This window comes from Sceloporus undulatus, chromosome 9 (assembly GCF_019175285.1).
Source record: "Sceloporus undulatus isolate JIND9_A2432 ecotype Alabama chromosome 9, SceUnd_v1.1, whole genome shotgun sequence".
In the NCBI taxonomy this organism is placed as follows: Eukaryota; Metazoa; Chordata; class Lepidosauria; order Squamata; family Phrynosomatidae; genus Sceloporus; species Sceloporus undulatus.
The window spans coordinates 14092073-14110768 of NC_056530.1; the positions used below are offsets into that span (position 1 = coordinate 14092073).

General features: G+C 48.1%; 1 protein-coding gene across 3 annotated transcripts in view; it reads left to right on the forward strand.

Moving 5' to 3' along the window:
* Positions 1-18364, forward strand: part of KIAA1522 (KIAA1522 ortholog) — a 35682-nt gene extending 17318 nt beyond the window's left edge. For 2 of the 3 annotated variants that reach the window (XM_042439375.1, XM_042439376.1), the window contains exons 2-7: positions 4835-4990; positions 6052-6098; positions 9219-9339; positions 9829-9942; positions 10563-13781; positions 15276-18364. In XM_042439375.1, the coding sequence (XP_042295309.1) occupies positions 4835-4990; positions 6052-6098; positions 9219-9339; positions 9829-9942; positions 10563-13781; positions 15276-15298 (3680 nt within the window). In that variant the 3' untranslated portion in view covers positions 15299-18364. Of the gene's footprint in view, positions 1-4834; positions 4991-5241; positions 5918-6051; positions 6099-9218; positions 9340-9828; positions 9943-10562; positions 13782-15275 lie in introns of those variants that run through there. The other variant, XM_042439377.1, reaches the window with a different exon arrangement.
* Positions 18365-18696: the final 332 nt, after the last annotated feature.

The window sequence follows — 18696 nt, forward strand, 5'->3', positions numbered from 1 at the left end:
TTGCAAATCTTTGCAAATAAGAGGGGGTGGAGGATGGGTTTTAGATCAGTGCTTATGCTTTGGGATGTGGGAGGGCAGGCAATGTTTTGCTCTAATGTGTCAGGGACTGCTTACTGTGTTTGTGCCCATTGGCTACAAATGTTCATTTCTTTGATGCAGACGGGTAGCCGATGGCTCAGGGACTGGCATTGGTCCACGGACCACTGCTTTTTATAGCCCACTTTTAAATGTTACTCCATTAGGCCAGGTCTTGGTCTGCTTCTTACCTGGGTGAAACAAAGCATTGCCTTTTATTTGTTTCCAATATTTATTTGCACCCACCACTGAAAAGATTTTCAGTCGTTCTGTCAAGGACCTAAATCATACTAGTATTCAAAGACATAGTAGCCCTGTTAGTCTGTTGCAGCATAAAGAGATATAAAGGGACATTGTTGAATCTGTGAGACTAATTGAGGAAAAGAAATTTCGTTTCCTAAGTTAGTCTCCCAGGTGTTGCAGGATTCCTTCATGTCCTTAAACCTTACTGCGATTAGAGCAGAGCTGTAGAATCAGATTTCTCTGTGTGTTTAGTTACCATTCAGCCATTGATCTGTGCGGCTGCATCTACACTGCAGAATTAATGCAGTTTGACACCGCTTTAACTGCCATGGCTCAGTGCTATGGAATTCTGGGGTTTGTAGTTTTGGGAGCTATTTCGCCTTCTCCGTCAGAGAGCCCTGGTGCCACAGCCAATTACAAAACCTAGGATTCTCTAGCATGGAGCCATGAATTAATTCTGGGTCTCTTCCCCAAAATAGTGAGGGCTAAGATGGTGTAGTGGTCTGAGTGTTGGGTTAGGACAATGGGAGGCCAGGGTTCGAATGCCAGCTCAGCCATGGAAACCCAGTGGGTGACGCTGGGCAAATCACACTCTCTCAGCCTCAAAAGATGGCAATGGCTAACCCCCTCGATTATGCCAAGAAAACCCCACGATTATGGCCTTAGGGTTGCCATAAGGTGGAAATGGCTTGAAAGCACACATCATCCCTGCAGCTCCCAGCCTATTAAACTCTAGCATGAAGGAAGAGAGATGTTTCTAAGGTCTTTGTAATTCCTTACTAGGTCTTCCATCTCTGTGGTCCTTGAAGGCATCTTTTCCATCCTTGGCTCCCCTGCTTTGCAAAATATGGGGCGTCCAGACCCTTTGGACAGCCAGTTGCCTTTCCCTAGAAGAAAGGAAACAAGATGGGAAAGTTAGAGATTTGAATCCTGTGAACGGTGTTGGAAGGCGCTGCTTTGCTTTGTGTTTGTCCTGGGAAAAGAGAGACATCCAAGGAGGGAGGAGGCTCTGCGTATCGATCTCCTTGTTAAACGGAGAGCAAAGATGGAGGGGCATCAAGTGGCAGGAGCGAATCCTTTGCTGATTCAGCCTCTCTCAAGGGGTGCAAGGTGACCTTGCCTGCAAAACGGTTCATTGTTCTGTCCATCTCAGTGTAGTCTCAATGGGAGAAGAATGCACCCTGCTTTCCACCATACAGAAATCCTCCTCTTAAAATCTGGGCTAGGGAAAAATGTGACTACATACACCCCCATTCTCCTCTTTTGTGGCCTCAAGGTTATGACCCTCCTGGAACATCCTTCACTTTCCAAAAAGTGGCCTCCCAAGTGAAAGACCTGTCCCTCTTTCCTCTCCCCGGGAAATGGCGGAGCGCTTTAAAACATAGGAGGGAACCGTTTTGGAGAAGCGGATTACAAATAATAATAATAATAATTATTATTATTATTATTATTATTATTATTATTATTATTATTATTTGGAGGGAGTGGGGATCATTTTTCTTTCAGCTTAGCACTCTGCACTGGCACATTGGCATTTTGGGGCTGGTACTTGGCAGCAGCTGCAATAATTTGGGAGGCTCTTGGGGATGGAGGAAGAAAAATGTTGCATCTGTGGGCAGTTTGGGGTACTTTGGGTGTCTTTTAGATGAAACATCATCCTCTTCCCCGATTAAAAAAATCCATCCCATCTTGCAAAAAATAAGAGACACATGCGTCTTTCTGGTTGCCTAGGTTTGCATCTGTTCTCCCTCAAAGTATTTCCTATCTCTTTCTTGAAATCTTGGGCTCCACTGTTAATTTTCTATGGTTTTTTAAAAATTATTATTTAAAGGAAGAGTTTACAAGAAGAGTAAATTGCACCCCTATTGTGTAGCCTGCCTGGTGCCAACAAATGGATACAGGTTGTGCAAAAGACTGTTTGCCCTCCAGCAACGGGACAGTAACTCTTTCCCTGTGGTTTTTGGGAACAAACATTACTGCTTTAAAATTGGGAGCTCTCTTTGCCCTTCCAAAGGCTGAGGAATTTTAAGTACTCTTAATTGCTAACTTTGTCTTTAGGGTTTTGATGATGCTTAGGAATAGGGTTGCTTGGCTGGGTGCACAGAGGGCATAGCCCAGATTTATGTATGAGGTCAACTTATAGTCGAGTATATATGGTAAATTCCTCCTTTTCTCTTCCTATTTATGCAGTATTCTTGGCGACTTACACAAACACAACTACTTTTTTCTGGTGTTGTGCAAAGAGTACTGGATACATGAATACCTGCGAACAACCTGTCGCACGTAGGGGTCATTCCCACTGGCCTATAATGCGGGTCAGGATGAAAATCATGGGTGCATCGTTTCCATTTGAGCGTGAATTCAATCCGCATTGCTCCGATACTGTTCCCATTGGGATTCGAATCTGAATCGATTTATATAGGAAAACCCAAGTTATAGATCGATAAATCGGTTTAAAAAGACAACACCCCCTTTCTTCAAGACTTTTTGCCTAGGAATATGGCCAGGCTCAGCTCTGCCCCTTGACCCCAATGGCCCCTAAATGGCTTCAGGATGCTCGCTTCCACTATCTGCTCTGATGAGCTTTGTCTGCAGAAGGTCCAAAATCAATCTCCAGATAGGGCTTGGAAAGTCCCTTGCACCAAATGGTTATTGCTGCAGGATGTGGATATCAGATTTCCCTGGTCAAACTCCTTGAGGAGAGCTGGACTACAATTCCCATCCTCCCCCAACCAGGATGTAACAGCTGGCCAGGAGACAGGATTGGAGATATACCTTATATATTCAACTATAAGTCAACCTCATGTATAAGTTAAGGGCAGGTTTTGGGATCAAAATTATGGATTTTGATATGACCTGTGGATAAGTTGAGGGTAAAACTTAGGGACATGAACTAAGCATCTAAAGCAGTGGTTCTCAACCTTCCTAATGCCGCAACCCTTTAATACACTTCCTCATGTTGTGGTAATCCCCAACCATAAAATTATTTGTGTCTCAGTTCCTAAGACCATCAGAAATATGTGTTGTCTGATGGTCTTAGGCGACCCCTGTGAAAAGGTCGTCCGACCTCCAAAAGGTTTGCGATCCACAGGTTGAGAACTGCAGATCTAAAGGATGAAGCAAAGGAAAACAGTACCAAAAATCTTACAAAATCCCAGCAGGCATACCTGTTTCGATTCATGCTAAAGGCTGAATGGATGAGAGAAGTGGTCAGTGCTTGCAGGACACATTAAGCTTTTGCCTTTCATCAGGAAATGGTTCTTTTTTCTATAAGAGTGAATGTACAGTACTTATATTGACCCCTGGATAAGTCAATTCAGGTTTTTAGGGGGTCATTTTTTGGGAGGAGTCTATACAGTAGTGCAACCCTTCTGGACAGCACCAATCTGGACCAGCCCTTAGTAATTCCAGGTAGGGCAGGAAAAGACCTTGCAGAGAATCATTGCAGAGGTACTGCGCTCTGGTGGGCTGAACCAGTTGGTTCGACAGCCTGATTCAACAGAAGGCAGTTTCCTCTGTTTCTATCAGTAGCGAAATATTTGTCCAAACACCTTCTGCTTGCAAACAGACATGTGAATGCATTTGATTTTTACTCCACTTTCCCTGTCTCTCTTTCCTTGCAACCTCCAGCAAAGTCATATTTCGTTCATCTCAGACCTCTTATTTGTTCTGGAATTGGTTGTGCATGGCAAAAAAAAATGTGCTGTGCACTGTCCCTTTAAGCTTGACTGGCTCTGTGCATTTGTGTGTGTGTGTGCAACACATACACAAGGTGCATAGATATTTCTGGTATCAGTCATGTGATAGTGCCCTGGGGTTCTTTCGCTTATTCAGTGGCATTGGTTTAAAGGCACAGGCTTGGAGCGGCGGCCAGCCTGATAGCAGGACTGCAAATGGTGTCCTATTGCCTTTGCCAGCGGAGGGTTGTAAAAAGATCCCAAGGTTTTCATAGTTACAGAAGTTCATTGCTCTCTTGCAGCGGAGATGCCCATCACAAGCCAGAGTTTCTTGATTTATTATTTTATTCCTCCTCCTCCTCCTTTTCCTCTTCAAGCCTTCCTGCTTCTCCTTCAGTAATGGCTTTGGAAGTAGTTCAACGTCAAAACACAATTTGCTTATTTTATATAACAATTAATTTTCAAAAGACAGATCCTTGGTATCTGCTGGGGTTTGGTTCCAGGACCTCTTAAAGATAACCAAAATCCGTAGATGCTCAAGTCCCATTATATACAATGGATCGTTGATGTTGTTGTTGTTGTTGTTATGGGTCCTTGTTCATAAATATGCTCCCCAAATAGTATGCTAAACTACAGATTCCAGGATTTCATCGGATGGAGCCATGACAGTTAAAGTGGTACCAAAGGACTATATAAATGTGTCATATGGAAGCGGTCCCTTCCTCCATTTCCCTGCTCTTTGTGAATCTTGTTGGGTTGATGGATCTGAGCAGAGCAGAAACCCACCTGTTGGGCTTGTGATGCAAGGGGTCCCAGATTCGAATGTCTTGTCTTTGCAGGGGCGGCCAAGGCGGAGAATGAGAGGCGGCTGAGCGTCCAGTACAAGGCGGGAGACGAGCGGCTGGACAATGTCTTCTTCCCCAGCAACCGCCCTCCACACCTTGAGCAACTTCACATCCAGGCCCAGGCTGGGCTAAAGTCCTTGCAGCACCAAGGTACCAGGTTCTGGGGTGGGAGAGTTTGCTTGGCACACCGTCTACCCCTTCTGCACCCCAGAGCCTTGGCATTACTGGCATTGCTATTGCTATGATAATCTCGATTTATATCCTGGACAAATAATGCAGTTTAACACTGCATTAACGACATATCTGTCATGGCTCAGTGCTATGGAATCCTAGGATTTGTAGTTTGTTGTGGCACCAGAGCTCTCTGACAGGGAAGGCAAAATAGCTCACACAACTGCAAATCACAGAATTACATAGCTTTGAGCTGTGGAGGTTAAAGCGGTGTCAGGTTGCATTATTTCTGCAGTGCAGATGCAGCCTTTGTTTGGACAGTGGAGGCCATGAGAGTTGGACAGTAGTGGCCATGGGAATTTCTTCCTATTTGGACAGTGGTAGCCTTAGGAATTTATTCATTTCTAGACATTGGTGGCCATGGGGTTTTCTTACCAGCTGGATAGTGGCAACCTTGGGAATTTGTTCACTTCTGGACATTGGTGGCCATGGGGTTTTCTTCCCAACGATAGTTGCAGCCTTGGGAATTTATTCACTTCTGGACATCAGTGGCCATGGGTTTTTCTTCCCAACTGGACAGTAGTGGCCATGGGAGTTCCCCTTTCCTTCTTTATACTCTACCAATTAACTGTCATTTCTCTGGACTGTGTTCGGGGAAAATGTGATCACTTCTGGTTAACCTTCCCTCCCTGCTTCTGCTCCTGGCCACATCGTGTTTGCCAAATGAGGCAAAAAGCCTTTGCTGCTGCGCACAAGAGATGGAGAGGTTGCAGTTTCAGGTCAGAGTCCAACAGGACCTGAAAGAGCGGGCATCTGCCCTTTTGGCTGTCCTGGGTGAAGCTGCCCAGAAGATCCACTTGGAGCATTGCGGGGTGACCCTGCCAGTCCCAGGTCAGAGATAAACAGGTGGGATTAGACTCCTTCCTGCTGAGTCTTCTCCGCTTTGGTGCCCACCATTTTGGACACCCTGGATCACAGTTTACTGACCTCCAAGTCTTCCCGATCCAGACGACGATGTCTTTTTTGCTGTTGCCTTCCAGGAAAACAGAAGCAGACCAAGATCGCCAGCGATGCCAGCAGCATCCAGGTAAGCCGTCTCCTTTGGGGGCATTCGTCATGATGTGCCATTGCTATGTTATCATATATTTCCCCCATTGGCTCATTTGCTAACTCTGGGCTGTCACACCTATCTGCCCATAAGTAACAGGTCACCAGGGTACTAGCTGGTAGGTTTTTCTTGCTCCCTGAACAGAGGCTGTGCTTAAAAATATTTGGGTTTTCTTTGTGCTTTAAACCAAACCCAAACAAATATCTGGATCCCCGCCACACTTCCTCCGCTGTACAAGGCTCATGAATCTGAGCTAGTCTTGTGTTGTTGTGAACATCCATGTTGGTGTAAGAGAAGATTGGGCTGCAGGAATAAGATCAGTTGGAGAAGTCACTGTTCTGCCAGAGGAAGTAATTCTGCAAATGAGGAGCCATCTTGAACTTAACTTTTATGTGTGGGTTTGCTCTTGTCATATTTACTTTGGCTGTAGCCAACTGCACTTTGTCCTTTTGCTTTCCTACAGCCTCTCTTCCCTTTGCCTGGCTGCTAACTCCCACGAAAATGTTTTCCCCACATCGCAGGGGTCTGCCATGCTTACCATCCACCCTTTTCCCCGATACTTCTTTCGGGTGTATACAGTGGTCCCTCCACATTTGCTGGGGTTAGGGGTGGAGAACCCCCGTGAATGTGGGAAAACCGCAAATAAATAAACACTATTCTTTTTAGCTGAGAGAACCCCTCTCTAGAAATCTCCAGGTGTTCTGGTGCAGCTCTGTGGTCAACATCTGGCAGAGGTTGATCACAGGATCATGCTGGAGGACCTACACATGCCTAGAGAAGTGTTTTATCTAGGAACCCTAGCACAACTCTATAGTCAACTTTTAGCAGAATTATGCTGGAGGACCTAGAGATTCTTAGAGAGAACATATTAATTAAAACCATAAATAATCAAATCTGCAAAAGTCCAAACTTCACTGTATTTGCTTAAGCCCAGGGATGACTCTGGGTGCTTTTTGCCCATGCAAGCCCTTTGTGGAGGAGCGGCAATGGGGGCTTTCTATGTCAGTGTGGCTAAGACTCCATTCTGGGTTTTAGTCCAGATTTTAAGAGAACATTCTGCTGGTCCTTTAACCTGTTTTGCTTTAAATATGGTTTTTGGTGAATCTCACTAGCAGAATTCTAAACTATCCAAGTCTTTTCTGGCAATAGGTTCTGCACTTGGTTTTACATTTTGGAGTAAAATGCCGATAAAATTTCACCACTCCACTGATAGTGGAGCACTTTGCTGCCGCTGTTATGGAGATCAGGCGATGCAGTTAAACCAGTTCGCCTGACCTTCCTCAGCTGAGTGTCCTCCAAATGTGTTGGGTAACAGCTTCCGTTTTCACCTGCCAGCGTGCCCAGTGGTCTTGGTGGCTGGGAGTGAGGGTGGTTGTAGTCCAGAAAGTCTTGAAGGCTAGCCAAACTCCAGCAGGAAAGACTTCTGACCTCGTGAGGTTTAATCTTCTATTTGTCATGCTCCAGCATCACAGCTTGAGTGGGAAGCCCTTGGATTAAAAGTAATGCTTGTTAGCTGATTTAATCAACTAAAACTTAAATTGCAGGGTGTTTTTTTTTAAATGGTTAATTGGCAAATCATAAGCTTTTGAAAATTAAAACAGACTGGTTCTTTTTACCCAATTTTGCGGCATCCTGGTCTTCGTTGGGGAAACTGGGGGAAGAAATAAACTACCTCTCACCTCCGCTGCCCAGTGCTGGAGATATTATTTGCCTCCACATTCTTCTGAGATTTTGGCAGGCTTTCTGCAAATCACCTTCAAGCAAAAGCCCATGAAGAGATGTTTATGCCAAGTCAAAGCATTTTTCCATTAGGGCCAGTATTGTCTCATTCCATTAGCAACTTCAGTTCTCCAGGACTCCCAGAAAAAAAGAAGAAAGAAATGCACACTGGAAACCTGACTCATTATAAGGAGAGAGTGTCCCTGGGCATGTCGAAAGTGCGTTCTTGTTATCACCATGGTACTGTGATATGTTCCTGCTTATCTAAGCACAGAGGGGCGGGTGGGTAAAAATTCAACTTGGAGAACTTGGCCGTCTTTCCAGCCTGAGCCCCCAACACTGTTTTTTATTTAAATGCACAAAAGCAAACCAGATTGTGTTGTGCCCTTTCACACTGATTGCATGGCCTCCCTTTAATCGGGAAGAAGAGTTTTTGTGCCCTTGAAAGAGGACATTGAAGCTGAGAATGGAATTGCACTGGCCAGTACCGACATCTGGTGGGCAAGCATGATGTTGCAACCCCTTGTAGCTTACTCATAAAGAAGGAAACACACTGCTACTTGCAGTCTATCTAGTGGTGTCATTAGAGTGGACACAGGGGTGTGGATCGCACTGGGTGACACCTAGAAGAGGGGTGATGCCTAGTTGGACCCTCTTCACCTTTCCTCATTGCTCCGGCCCCCACTTCTTCTCCAAGAAAAAAGCCAGGGACAGAGGAGGAGCAGGAGAAAAGTGTGTGCATCCTTGCAGGCTGCTCTGTCCTGGGCTTTTTCCCTGGAGAGGAAGCCCATAGTTGTCTTCCTCCTCTGGCCGCAGACTTTCTCTCTAGAGAGGGAGCCTGGGATGGAGGTGGAGGATGATTGCACACTGTGGTGGAGCCTGGAGGGTTAGGGTGCTGCCACTGCAGCCGCCCTCCCACCATGCCACTAGTGATAGCCAGCATTGGGATGACACTGAGTCCACATCCACAGTAAAAAAATTAAAGGGATCGCTAATGCCATTTATCAGGCAACCAGAAATTGTTAAAAAGGCATTTCTGAGTTACTGTATATATTCATGTATAAGTCTAGAAATTTAGGTTAAAAAATTGACCCCCAAAAACTTGAGTCGACTTATCTATGGGTCAGTGGAAGTACTGTATTTTATTTATATGGTGAAAAGCAAGAGTTTAATCTGCCCTGGAAGCACTGACCTGCTTTATTCTCCCAGCCTTATGTCAGGAGTGGGAATTCTCCAGCATGTTAGCTGTTGCTGGACTGCAGCTCTCAGCACTGCCTAAGCTGGCCAGGGGGATGATGGAAATTGCAGCCTGACAGCATCCAGAGTGCCCCATGAATTTTGGGCAGAGGGCCTTCACCTTCTTTCTTCTGCTTTCTGCAGTCTTCCCGCTCGTCCACGGATGGTGATGATGTCTCAATCCGAAGCCAGACACCATCATGCACGACGGAGACTACCTCCGACGATGCCCTCTCTATCCGCTCAGAGATGATCCAGCGGAAAGGTATTGGCACATCCAGAAGTCCTAGGTTGGAAGCACCCCAAGGAGATGACCACTGGTCTTTGGGATAGGGTTGAGAAAGTGCTACTTTACCCAGAGACTTCTGAAAGAGTTTGGTGGAAAAATGGTTTGAAACTGATGGGCAAAGTACAGCCACATGTAGCCCCCAAGGTTGTATTTGTCTCCCCATCCCTGGACTGGCTTTTTCTGTCTTTTTTTTTTTTTAAGGAGGTGGCATAATGGCTTTTCTTGGAGGCCTCTGCAAGTGTTGATTCATTCTTAAAATATGTTGCATAGCAGAATCCTATTAGTGACTTATTCATGTCTGTTTTTGGACAGGGTGCAAGGAGCGACTCTCAAGCAAAATGGTGCAAAATGTTTTGAATTTCTTGGGTGGCTGGGTCTGACAAAAGGGTGTGGGTTTAGATTAAAGCTCTCTTTCCTTTTGTTTATGTAATGAAGTCTGTGCTCTGCATCCCTGCTGCATTTCAGGTTCTACCTTCCGGCCGCATGATTCGTTTCCCAAATCTGGAAAGGGCGAGAAGAGGAGGCGGGAGCGGAGGACTACAGTCCTGGGTCTCCCCCAGCATGTTCAGAAGGAGCTTGGTAAGCTTTCTGCCAGGACAAGAGGGCACTTGATGAGAGACTATCCCTGCAACCAACCAACCAACAAATAAACCATTCCCCAAAGCACAAAATCTGAATTTTTAGAACTGGAAAATGTGCAAGCCAGCACCACCTGGTGGCTCTGATGTCACTGAGATGTGTGTGGATCTATTCTCAGTTTTAGTCCAGAACTGTAAGGAGCTACCCAGTGCTGAACCTTGTTCTCCAAATAGACTAATGTTTGGACTAAGATCCACTGTGGATTCACTGCCCCACTGACATGGGAGTCTCCAGCCCCTGCATGATGCAACCAAAGTGACAGATGGAAATGAAATCCATAGGCCAAAGCTTTTGTGCACACTCCTTTATGGCTGTACAATTGCGGAAACTGCTTTTCTGGCAAACAGTGGGATTTCTGGTGGGGGTCTTGGAAAGAGATTTGTGGATTTTGGAGACAGAGTGAGATCTGGGAGCCAAGAAACATTTTAAGCAGCCAGCTTAAATCTTAAATCTTCAGATCTTTTCACTCTGTTCTTGCTTTTCGTTAGGAACAGTGATGCTTTCCTTTGTGCTACGTTTAGGTTTGATTGACTTACCACTCTTATCTGTCCCTCTACCAGGCCTGAGCAATGGTTATGATCCGAAGAAACGTCCAGGCAGCATCGCAGTTAGACCCATCCACAGTCCACAGTCCCTGGCAAATGGTGGCCAGGTGGTTGGCAACGTCGTACTCATCCCCACCATCGATGGCAACCTCCAACCCCCCATCGCCCCCGAGGGTGGTGCCCGCGTCTCCCTCCAGGCTCTTGAGGCAGAGGCAGCAACAGACTCTGCCCTCCAGCGCCACATCGACCGCATCTACTATGATGACTCTCTGCTGGGGCGCAAGACAGAGGCCAAACTGTCCCCCTTGGCAAGGCCCAAATCGCTGGCCGTTCCCTGGATGACCACCCAGCCTGGCTCCCCAGAGCTCCTCAGCCCGGTCATGTCCATCTCCCCTCAGGGCACCTACCTGTCGAAGATTATACCCAATGCTGTCATGCCACCCATGGTGGATGTCATTGCTCTCTCCCGCAACAGAGTGCGCACCCTCAGCCGCTGCAGCCTCTCAACAGCCAGCCCAGCCCTCTCGCTGCGCTCCATGGGGCGCTTCCCATCAGTGCCCCGCAGTCGGGAGCACTCTTCCTCCAGTGACAACTGGAGCCATTCCCAGTCCACTGAGACCATCGTCTCCAACACTTCCACCATCTCCTCGCACGGTGGGCAGAAGGATGGTGACTCTGGGCCCAACGGCCAAGTCCCCTCGGCGGCCAGGCGCGAACTGGACCAGATCAGCACATACAGCTCCGCCAGTGGCATCAGCTCCAACTGCCCCAATGCCAGGGCTGGTGCCATCCCTGCCTCGCCCAGCCTCCTGGGAGTGAGGCACCCAGGGAGTACCAGCGGAGGCGGCAGCAGTGGTCGGGCCTCTCCGGCATACAGCAGCAGCAGTGTAGCGGATGGCTCAGACAGTGTGAGCTTGCGGAGCGACCGGTCCTCAACCCGCAGCGTCTCTCTCAGGAAAATGAAGAAGGCCCCTGCACCCCCTCGGAGGACATACTCCTTGCACCAGAAAGCCCAGAAGCTGGAGGCTGAAGGGGCGCCCAGAGCCATGGGTTTGCCCCCGAAGCCAGACCGCCGACCTCACGAAGGCAGCGGGGCCATGGGGCGACAAGTGAACCCCAGCCTGACCGGTGAGGATGAGGTCTTCTCGCCGTCCTGTTCAAGTGAGACCAGCAGCCTGGCCTGCTCTCCTGACATCTCCCACCACAGCCCCATCACTGTTGACAAGCTACGCGAGGCGGAGGAACTGAGGGCTGCCAAGAACCAGGAACTGCCTTCGAAGAACAGTTCCCCTGACCGCTTTGGCCGCACCATGTCTCCCTCCAGCGGGTATTCGAGCCAGAGCGGGACGCCCACCCTGCACGCCAAGAGTCTCCTTGGAACAGCCTCCTCTCCTGGGAAGAAAAGGCCGCAACCAAAGAAGCCAGAACGGGTTTGCTCCCTCCAGTCCCCGACGGGGCTCTCCGTCTCTTCCTCCCTGACGTCCTTGTCCTCCTCTGCTTCGGATGCGGCCCCCTTGGATCCTGCAACAGTCCCATCTTTGGCCAGTCCCCCTGACGGCCCCACTCAAAGCAAAATGGAACGTTTTGTCATTCCTCCTCATCCCAAGGTTCCGGCGCCCACCTGCCCTCCACCCACCAAGGCCCAACAGGCTGAGCCAAAAGCCGACAGGACTGCAACCGCCGCCTCACCCGACAAGCAGCCCAGTATCATTGCGAAACCCAGTAATGGATCACCACCTCCATCGCCACCTCCGGCTTATCATCCACCTCCACCCCCTGCAAAGAAGTCTGATGGAAGTCCTGAAGTCCCCACTGCTTCTGTTGCCACTCCGACCCCTTCAGAGATGGAGGTGGATGCATCTCCGGATACTCAGTGGCCCCCTCCTCCTCCACCTCTGCCAGAGGAACACGATCTCTCCATGGCTGACTTTCCTCCCCCAGATGAAGCCTACTTCATGCTGCTACCACCAGGGTCCCAGCCGGCACTGGCGGCAGACGAAACGTTCTCCACTGATGCTACCGAGACGGATCCCACCAAGGAACCAATAGCCAACCAAAGAGCTGCGACTACAGGGGAGGTCAAAGTGGCCACCTCTTCCCCTTCCTTCTCCACCACGGTGTCCTCAAAGAGCCAACAGCATGGAGTCCCAGACGACCAGGCACTGCCAGCTCCCAAAGTGGAGCCTCCTTCACCTCCCAAGCTCCCCATGGCAATGCCGGAATTGCTTGGTGCCCAGCAGACCCACCGGAAGCCTCCGATGCCAGTGTTGTTGTCATCAACAGCAGTGCCCTCACCGCCCACCCTCCAAACGAACCTCAAGAAGCCGGCCAACGGCCTCCCCTCTGATCCCAAGAAGGAGCCGGCCTCCCGGAGCAAGAGTGGCTCTGTGCCAAAGGAAGATGCGAACCTGCCCATCGTCACCCCTTCTCTGTTGCAGATGGTCCGCTTGCGGTCGGTCAACATGGATGCCCACAGCCCCACGGCAATCCCGGTAGCGGGAAAACCCCTGGCAGAGCAGAACGGGCCGAGCTCGGGACTGAATGGCAAGTCAGGGCCACAGCATGCCCCCCAGAAACCAATCCGGAAATCCCTTTCCTTGAGGGGACACCCGTCGGCATCTAAAGAAGCAACCTCCTCAAACCCCTTGCACAATGCGGTACGTTTGAAGGCCTCCACCTTGTCTTCCAGAGATGCGCCAGGTCTTGGAGTGGCAGAGAGGAAGGCCGGAAATCGGATGACATTGCCATCTTTCTCTGCAGCTGCAGTGGCTCTCCCTGCAGCTGGGGAGGCGAAGGACGGTCCAGCATCTCCCATGTACAAATCTCCAGCATCGACGGCCAGTTTCATCTTTGCAAAGAGCCCGAAGAAGTTAGTGATCGAGAGCCCATCCTCTCCGGAAGCCCAAGCCAACCTGAAAAAGAACCTGGTGGCCGAATTGATGAACCTCTCTGGCCAGCGGTCCGTGGCAGCCCCGGGGCTTAACCATCCAGCCTCAGGGAAGACTCAGGCCGAAAAGGCCCAGAAGGTCCCCCCACCCATTGCCAAGAAGCCTTTACTTGGTCCAGGACACTTGCAGCCCCCCCGGAGCCCAAAGTCAACAGCAGCCGAGGAGCTGAGTTCCCCCCGGACGGCACTTGGGGAGAGGACTAAGAATGACATGTCTGGTAACCAGGCTAATGGCACCGGCCCCTCCGCAGTGCCTGAAACACAGTTACAGAGCCCCCCAGCACAAGGTAAGGGAATATGGAGCGGGGGGAACTGGTGTTTTCAGACTGATTGGAGGCGGCATCACCTGCCCCAAAGGTTTGTGCCTCTGCCACTTCTGTTGAAGTATTTCTGCTGTAAAACAATCCCTTGGGGAGGATACACCTTGCTTTTAAGTTGCTAAGTACTTCTTGAAAACAAGACCCATTCTCCCTGCATCTTTTTTTCATTGGAGAGGGAGTGTTTGACTTAGAGGGCTGTTCGCTCCTGCGTTGTCAAATTTTGGTGCTTGAAATAAAACAATAACACACATATAGATGACAGGGACAGTGGGGTTTCTTTGAAAATGCATCTTACAAAGATGGTACCACAGCTAAAAAGGCCCTGCTCCTTATAACTAAGAGCAGTAAAAGAACTGCAGCAGGACTTACGCTGTTGACCTAAGGCCAGAATCATGTTGTTGACTTATAGTGGTATAACATTTAGCCAGCATAAGTACTTTTTCAGTCCTCCTTCAAGGAAGAATCCAATATCCCAAGGTGCCTTTGCCCTAGCTGTGCCACAGCAGTCACCAGATGGTCACTGGTTGTCTGCAGGGTATGTCCATGTACCATCTCCTTAGACATTACCTGGGTACATCCTTAGGGTTTGTCAGTGATCAAGGGATGGGATGGAGCTGTTCCAGGGATCCATCTGGGTGCTGCTGTGCAATTGGGGGAGAAGCAGCAGCCTTTTGTCCTCTGGATCCCTGGTGTAAGTACGCTGGTGGAGTGTAACTTTAGTGGAGCATAACTAGGGACTTTGATCCTAGCATGGTGGGAGATTTTTATTGAAGAATCTGTCCAATTCTGTATTTTGATCCTCAGACATCTGGGCCTTTAATAGTTCAATCCAGCAACTAGAATTGAGTCTGGAACCAGAGAGGTTAGCCAAAATGCACTGTCAACTAAGAAAGGCTTGGGAGTTGAATGTTGCATACCAGCCTTCTCAACGTTATGCCCTTAAAGTGTCCCTGGTTTCAGGGAATGATGGGAGTTGTAGGTTGCAAAATCTTGTTGGCGTGCTCAAAACTGGATATGGCTTAGGAACAGAGGAAGAAATAGCATGGGATTTTGGGTGCCATACTCAATGGTTTCTGCTTGCGTAAAAACTCAGTGCACAAGGAATGGCTGTTATGGAGCGTATCTCCAGAGACTTGCAGCATATTGGACTGTATTGTTTAGTATGTAGGAAAACCATGGCAGTTATTACCTTGTTATTTCAGAAAACAAAATTGCAATAGGCAACCCTTTCTGGCTGTTACGGTAATAATGATGCAACTTACTAGACTGGGAAAGGCGAGGAAGCAATTAAAGGTGGGCTGCAAGTCAAGCTAAGGATAAACCTGACTGTTAAACCCATTTTATACCTGAGGAACTGAAGCCAAGGGAAGGTCATAGGGCTGTTAAGTTGGATAGAACCTGAACCAAGCTCTTAACATCTCAAATCGTATCCAGACACTTAACCTTGTCTTCTTCTTACAGACTCACGGCAAGAGACGGCGTGAAGGAAGACCCTGTGGTACGTTTGCCCCAATATACAGGAGTTTAAATCAAAACAAAAATATCTCAGGGACCTGAGCAGGTCAGAGGAGGGTCCAGGATGTGGGGACAAGGAAAGTCAAAAACAAAGCAGCCTTAGCCTCTGATGGCCTTGATATTTATGCAAAAATCGTGTTGGTTTCACTTTTCTCTGAAGACGAGAGCTTTATTTTACATCTGAAGACAAAAGATAGCACAAACCCTTTCTCCTGCTGCTGTCTCCTGTTTTTCCTCTTATTGAGCAGCCTTTCCTAGCTAGGTTTGCTAGTGTTTCATTTTTCCCCACCAGAAATTGTTTCATGCACGAGGAAAAGGCTTTTAAAAATCAAAAAAGAACGAAGAGGATAGCAACAACTGACTCTGCCCTCCTGGCAAGGAAAGAAGTGGCAAAGTTGAAACAGCTTTGTGTGTTTTTCAAAGGCAGCCCCACCACTTCTTCATTTTTCTTTTTCTTTCTTTCTTTGTGGGTTGCGTTGTCGTCCGGTGGGAATGGGAGACTCACCGGATCTGGCACTCGCCTGGCATCAAACAAAACGGAAAGCACTTTCTCAAAATCAAGGCTGGACGAACCAAGGCTGTTTCAGAGGACTCTGTGGTCTTCCCAGATCTGGCCAAGGCCCTGATCCTCTCTGCATACATTCTGTGGAACTCTTGCACTTGCAAAAGCTTGCACCGAAAGGGGCCCTGCAGGTTGGAGGACAATGCTGTGACATATATTTTATATATATAAATCTATATATATATCCCGTAGGTAGGGCTCCTGTGGGCAAACTGGACTCGGTCATAAAGAGATGACTCTGGGGTGGAGGGCAAGTGTGGCGCTTTTTCTTTCTTATTTTGCAGACACAGTGAGATTCTGCCATAGCACAAACCAGGGCATAGGAGAAGTGGGTAACAGGATCAGGGTGACAAAAGCATACAGGTTTACTCCTTGTCTATTACTTTTTAAAATGCCCTGCCTCTTTTCAACTACCATTCCCTTTGTGCCTGGATTGGACCTTTAGGGGATGGCTTGTCTCTTTGACAGGGTTCTGGGTTTTAAAACCCCTTCCGTATAGCAAGAAGAACCCTTTCGAGGGGTGTCTTCTTAAAGGGAGCAAGGAGCTGTATTGGCAACGTAAAGTACAACAGGGTCTAACCAATTTGTCAGCAGGTGCCTTAGAAACTGCTACTGTCTCAGCTTGGCAAAGAGGCAGGTGGAGCACCCCAAAACCTACTGAACACCCCAAAACCTGGCTCTTCACTGCCACAGCAAAGTCATTGCAGACTTGTGCACTTTGCTCCGAGACATTCCAGGCTTTGAGACCCTGCCCTGAATAGAGAAGCAGGAAAATGTGGGCTAGATTGGGGGGATTCAGTGCAATTCTTTGAAACCAAAATTCTGCAAACAGTGCTTTGGCTCTCCACCCATCCTGGGAGGGGGGAAAAAATCAAAACAGACATCATTCAATGTCTGACATCTGATGCTACATTTCCTTTGGGGTCCATTTGGAATTTCTCAGCATTGTTGGGTTTGGTTGGCAGATGGTGATTTGGAAGGTGTGTGCAGAAGGTGTTCTGTGGTCAGTTGGAGGGGAAAACCTTGAGGTGCATCTCTTGATAGAAGCAATGCATTGGGGGCCCAGATGCCAGTTAAGCCCAAAGTCCTCTTGGAGGCAAAGAGTTCTCTTTTAAAAGTATTGACGTTTGCAAGGGTGTACCACTTTGCTGGGTGTGTGCACATGCAAAGTGAATTCCCTTCGTCCTGAAATTTCTGCAGAAAATTAAGAAACTTGGAAGAGCAGGGCCAAACCAAGGCTGAGTTCCATTAACCAATGGAATCTCTGCCGCTCTGCACTTTCTGCTTTCTACATAGAGCATCATAAGGTGGATGGATAGCCATGGTAGCAAATGTCTCGTAAGTCTCCTTCTTCCCTGGGGTAAGCAACAGCTACAACCACCTCATGCTCACCTCTGGGGCTGTGCATTCATGAGCAAGCTGCCTCTTCAAGGCCATGCATCTGTCATTGCCGATTGCCTGTCGGAGAATGTCACTAAACCTCGACACCAGATTCCTTCAAAACGTCATCCTTTTGCAAGGTTCTAACTGAGTGGCATCTGCTTACCACCAAGAATCCAGGAGGGGACCCTAAAGTCCAATCCTTGGTGTCTCCAGAAAATCATCCCTGTCTGAGAGCTCCTCTTTAGCATGCAGACCAAATAACTCAGGGGTCTCCCTTGGCAAAAACTGGCGTCTTATGTTTGGAAAGCGTTGCTGTGCAGTAGATGTTGTGATAGCTCAATACTGCCCCAGCAGATGCTGCCATCCTCTTCCTTTTGGTAGGACAGATGTGTCAGTGATGCCCAGTGCCTTCCCCTGGGCATCATCATGCCCTGCACTAACGCCTCCAAAAGGGCAGCTCCAGGAGGCTGAGCTAAGAGCTGCCAACACGGTAGTCTCCTGCAACGTTGCTCTTGTCGAACCGCGTGTGCCTGAGGTTACAAATCCCAGAAGTGAGTCGCTTGGCATCAAGTTGGGCCGCAACAGTGATCAGATGGCATCCAGACAAGCATCTAGTTCCGCATGCCACTCAAGTGGCGTAAGGATAGGAGTCTTAACTTCCCCATTGAGGACAGGGTTCTTACAATCACCAAAATAGGTTATTCCAGAGACCCAACAGCACTTTTGAGGGCAAGAGAAGGAGGGTAGACAGTGCAGGAGAAAGGAGGGATTGGGATGCCCTGGTGTGGAAAGGGGACCAAACGCTTCCCACTTAATCTTCCCTTTCTCCTTTATGCCTTTGCTTTCCAATCTCTAGAAACACTAGGCGACAGATTTATATACTCTGAAAAATCCTGGGGTCATTTGATTTGATTTCCATGATTATTAAAAAAACAAAACAAAAACAAGAATAAAAAAACGAGGAGGAAAGAGAAGAAAATCTACCTTTGAGAAAGGGAGGAGTAAAAAAATGAGGGTGAACTCCATTTTTTTAAAAAAAAAAGGGTCTTTGTAAAGATGAATGATTAAAGCTTGCTTGCTGATTCTTTTACTTCTTGCCCGTGAATTGAGTATCTTGGGAAAGGGAGGGTGGAAAAGAAATGCAAACTGGGCAACAGAAGAGACAGATGTGTGTGGTTGTGTGCAAGAGTGTGCATTCACGCATATGTTGGTCTAGGACTGAATGATGTATAATGTTAAAAGCATTCCACACACAAAGACCTTTCGCAGCTTCCTGGTCCTGCTGTTTTTGTGCACAATCCGTGGATTTACCCTTTACCTTCCAGCTGAGTATTTGAGGGGATGGCCACCTGGTTTATAAAGAACTGGGCTACATTTGCACATAACTACAAGACCGCTACAACAGAATAACATGGCTATTCT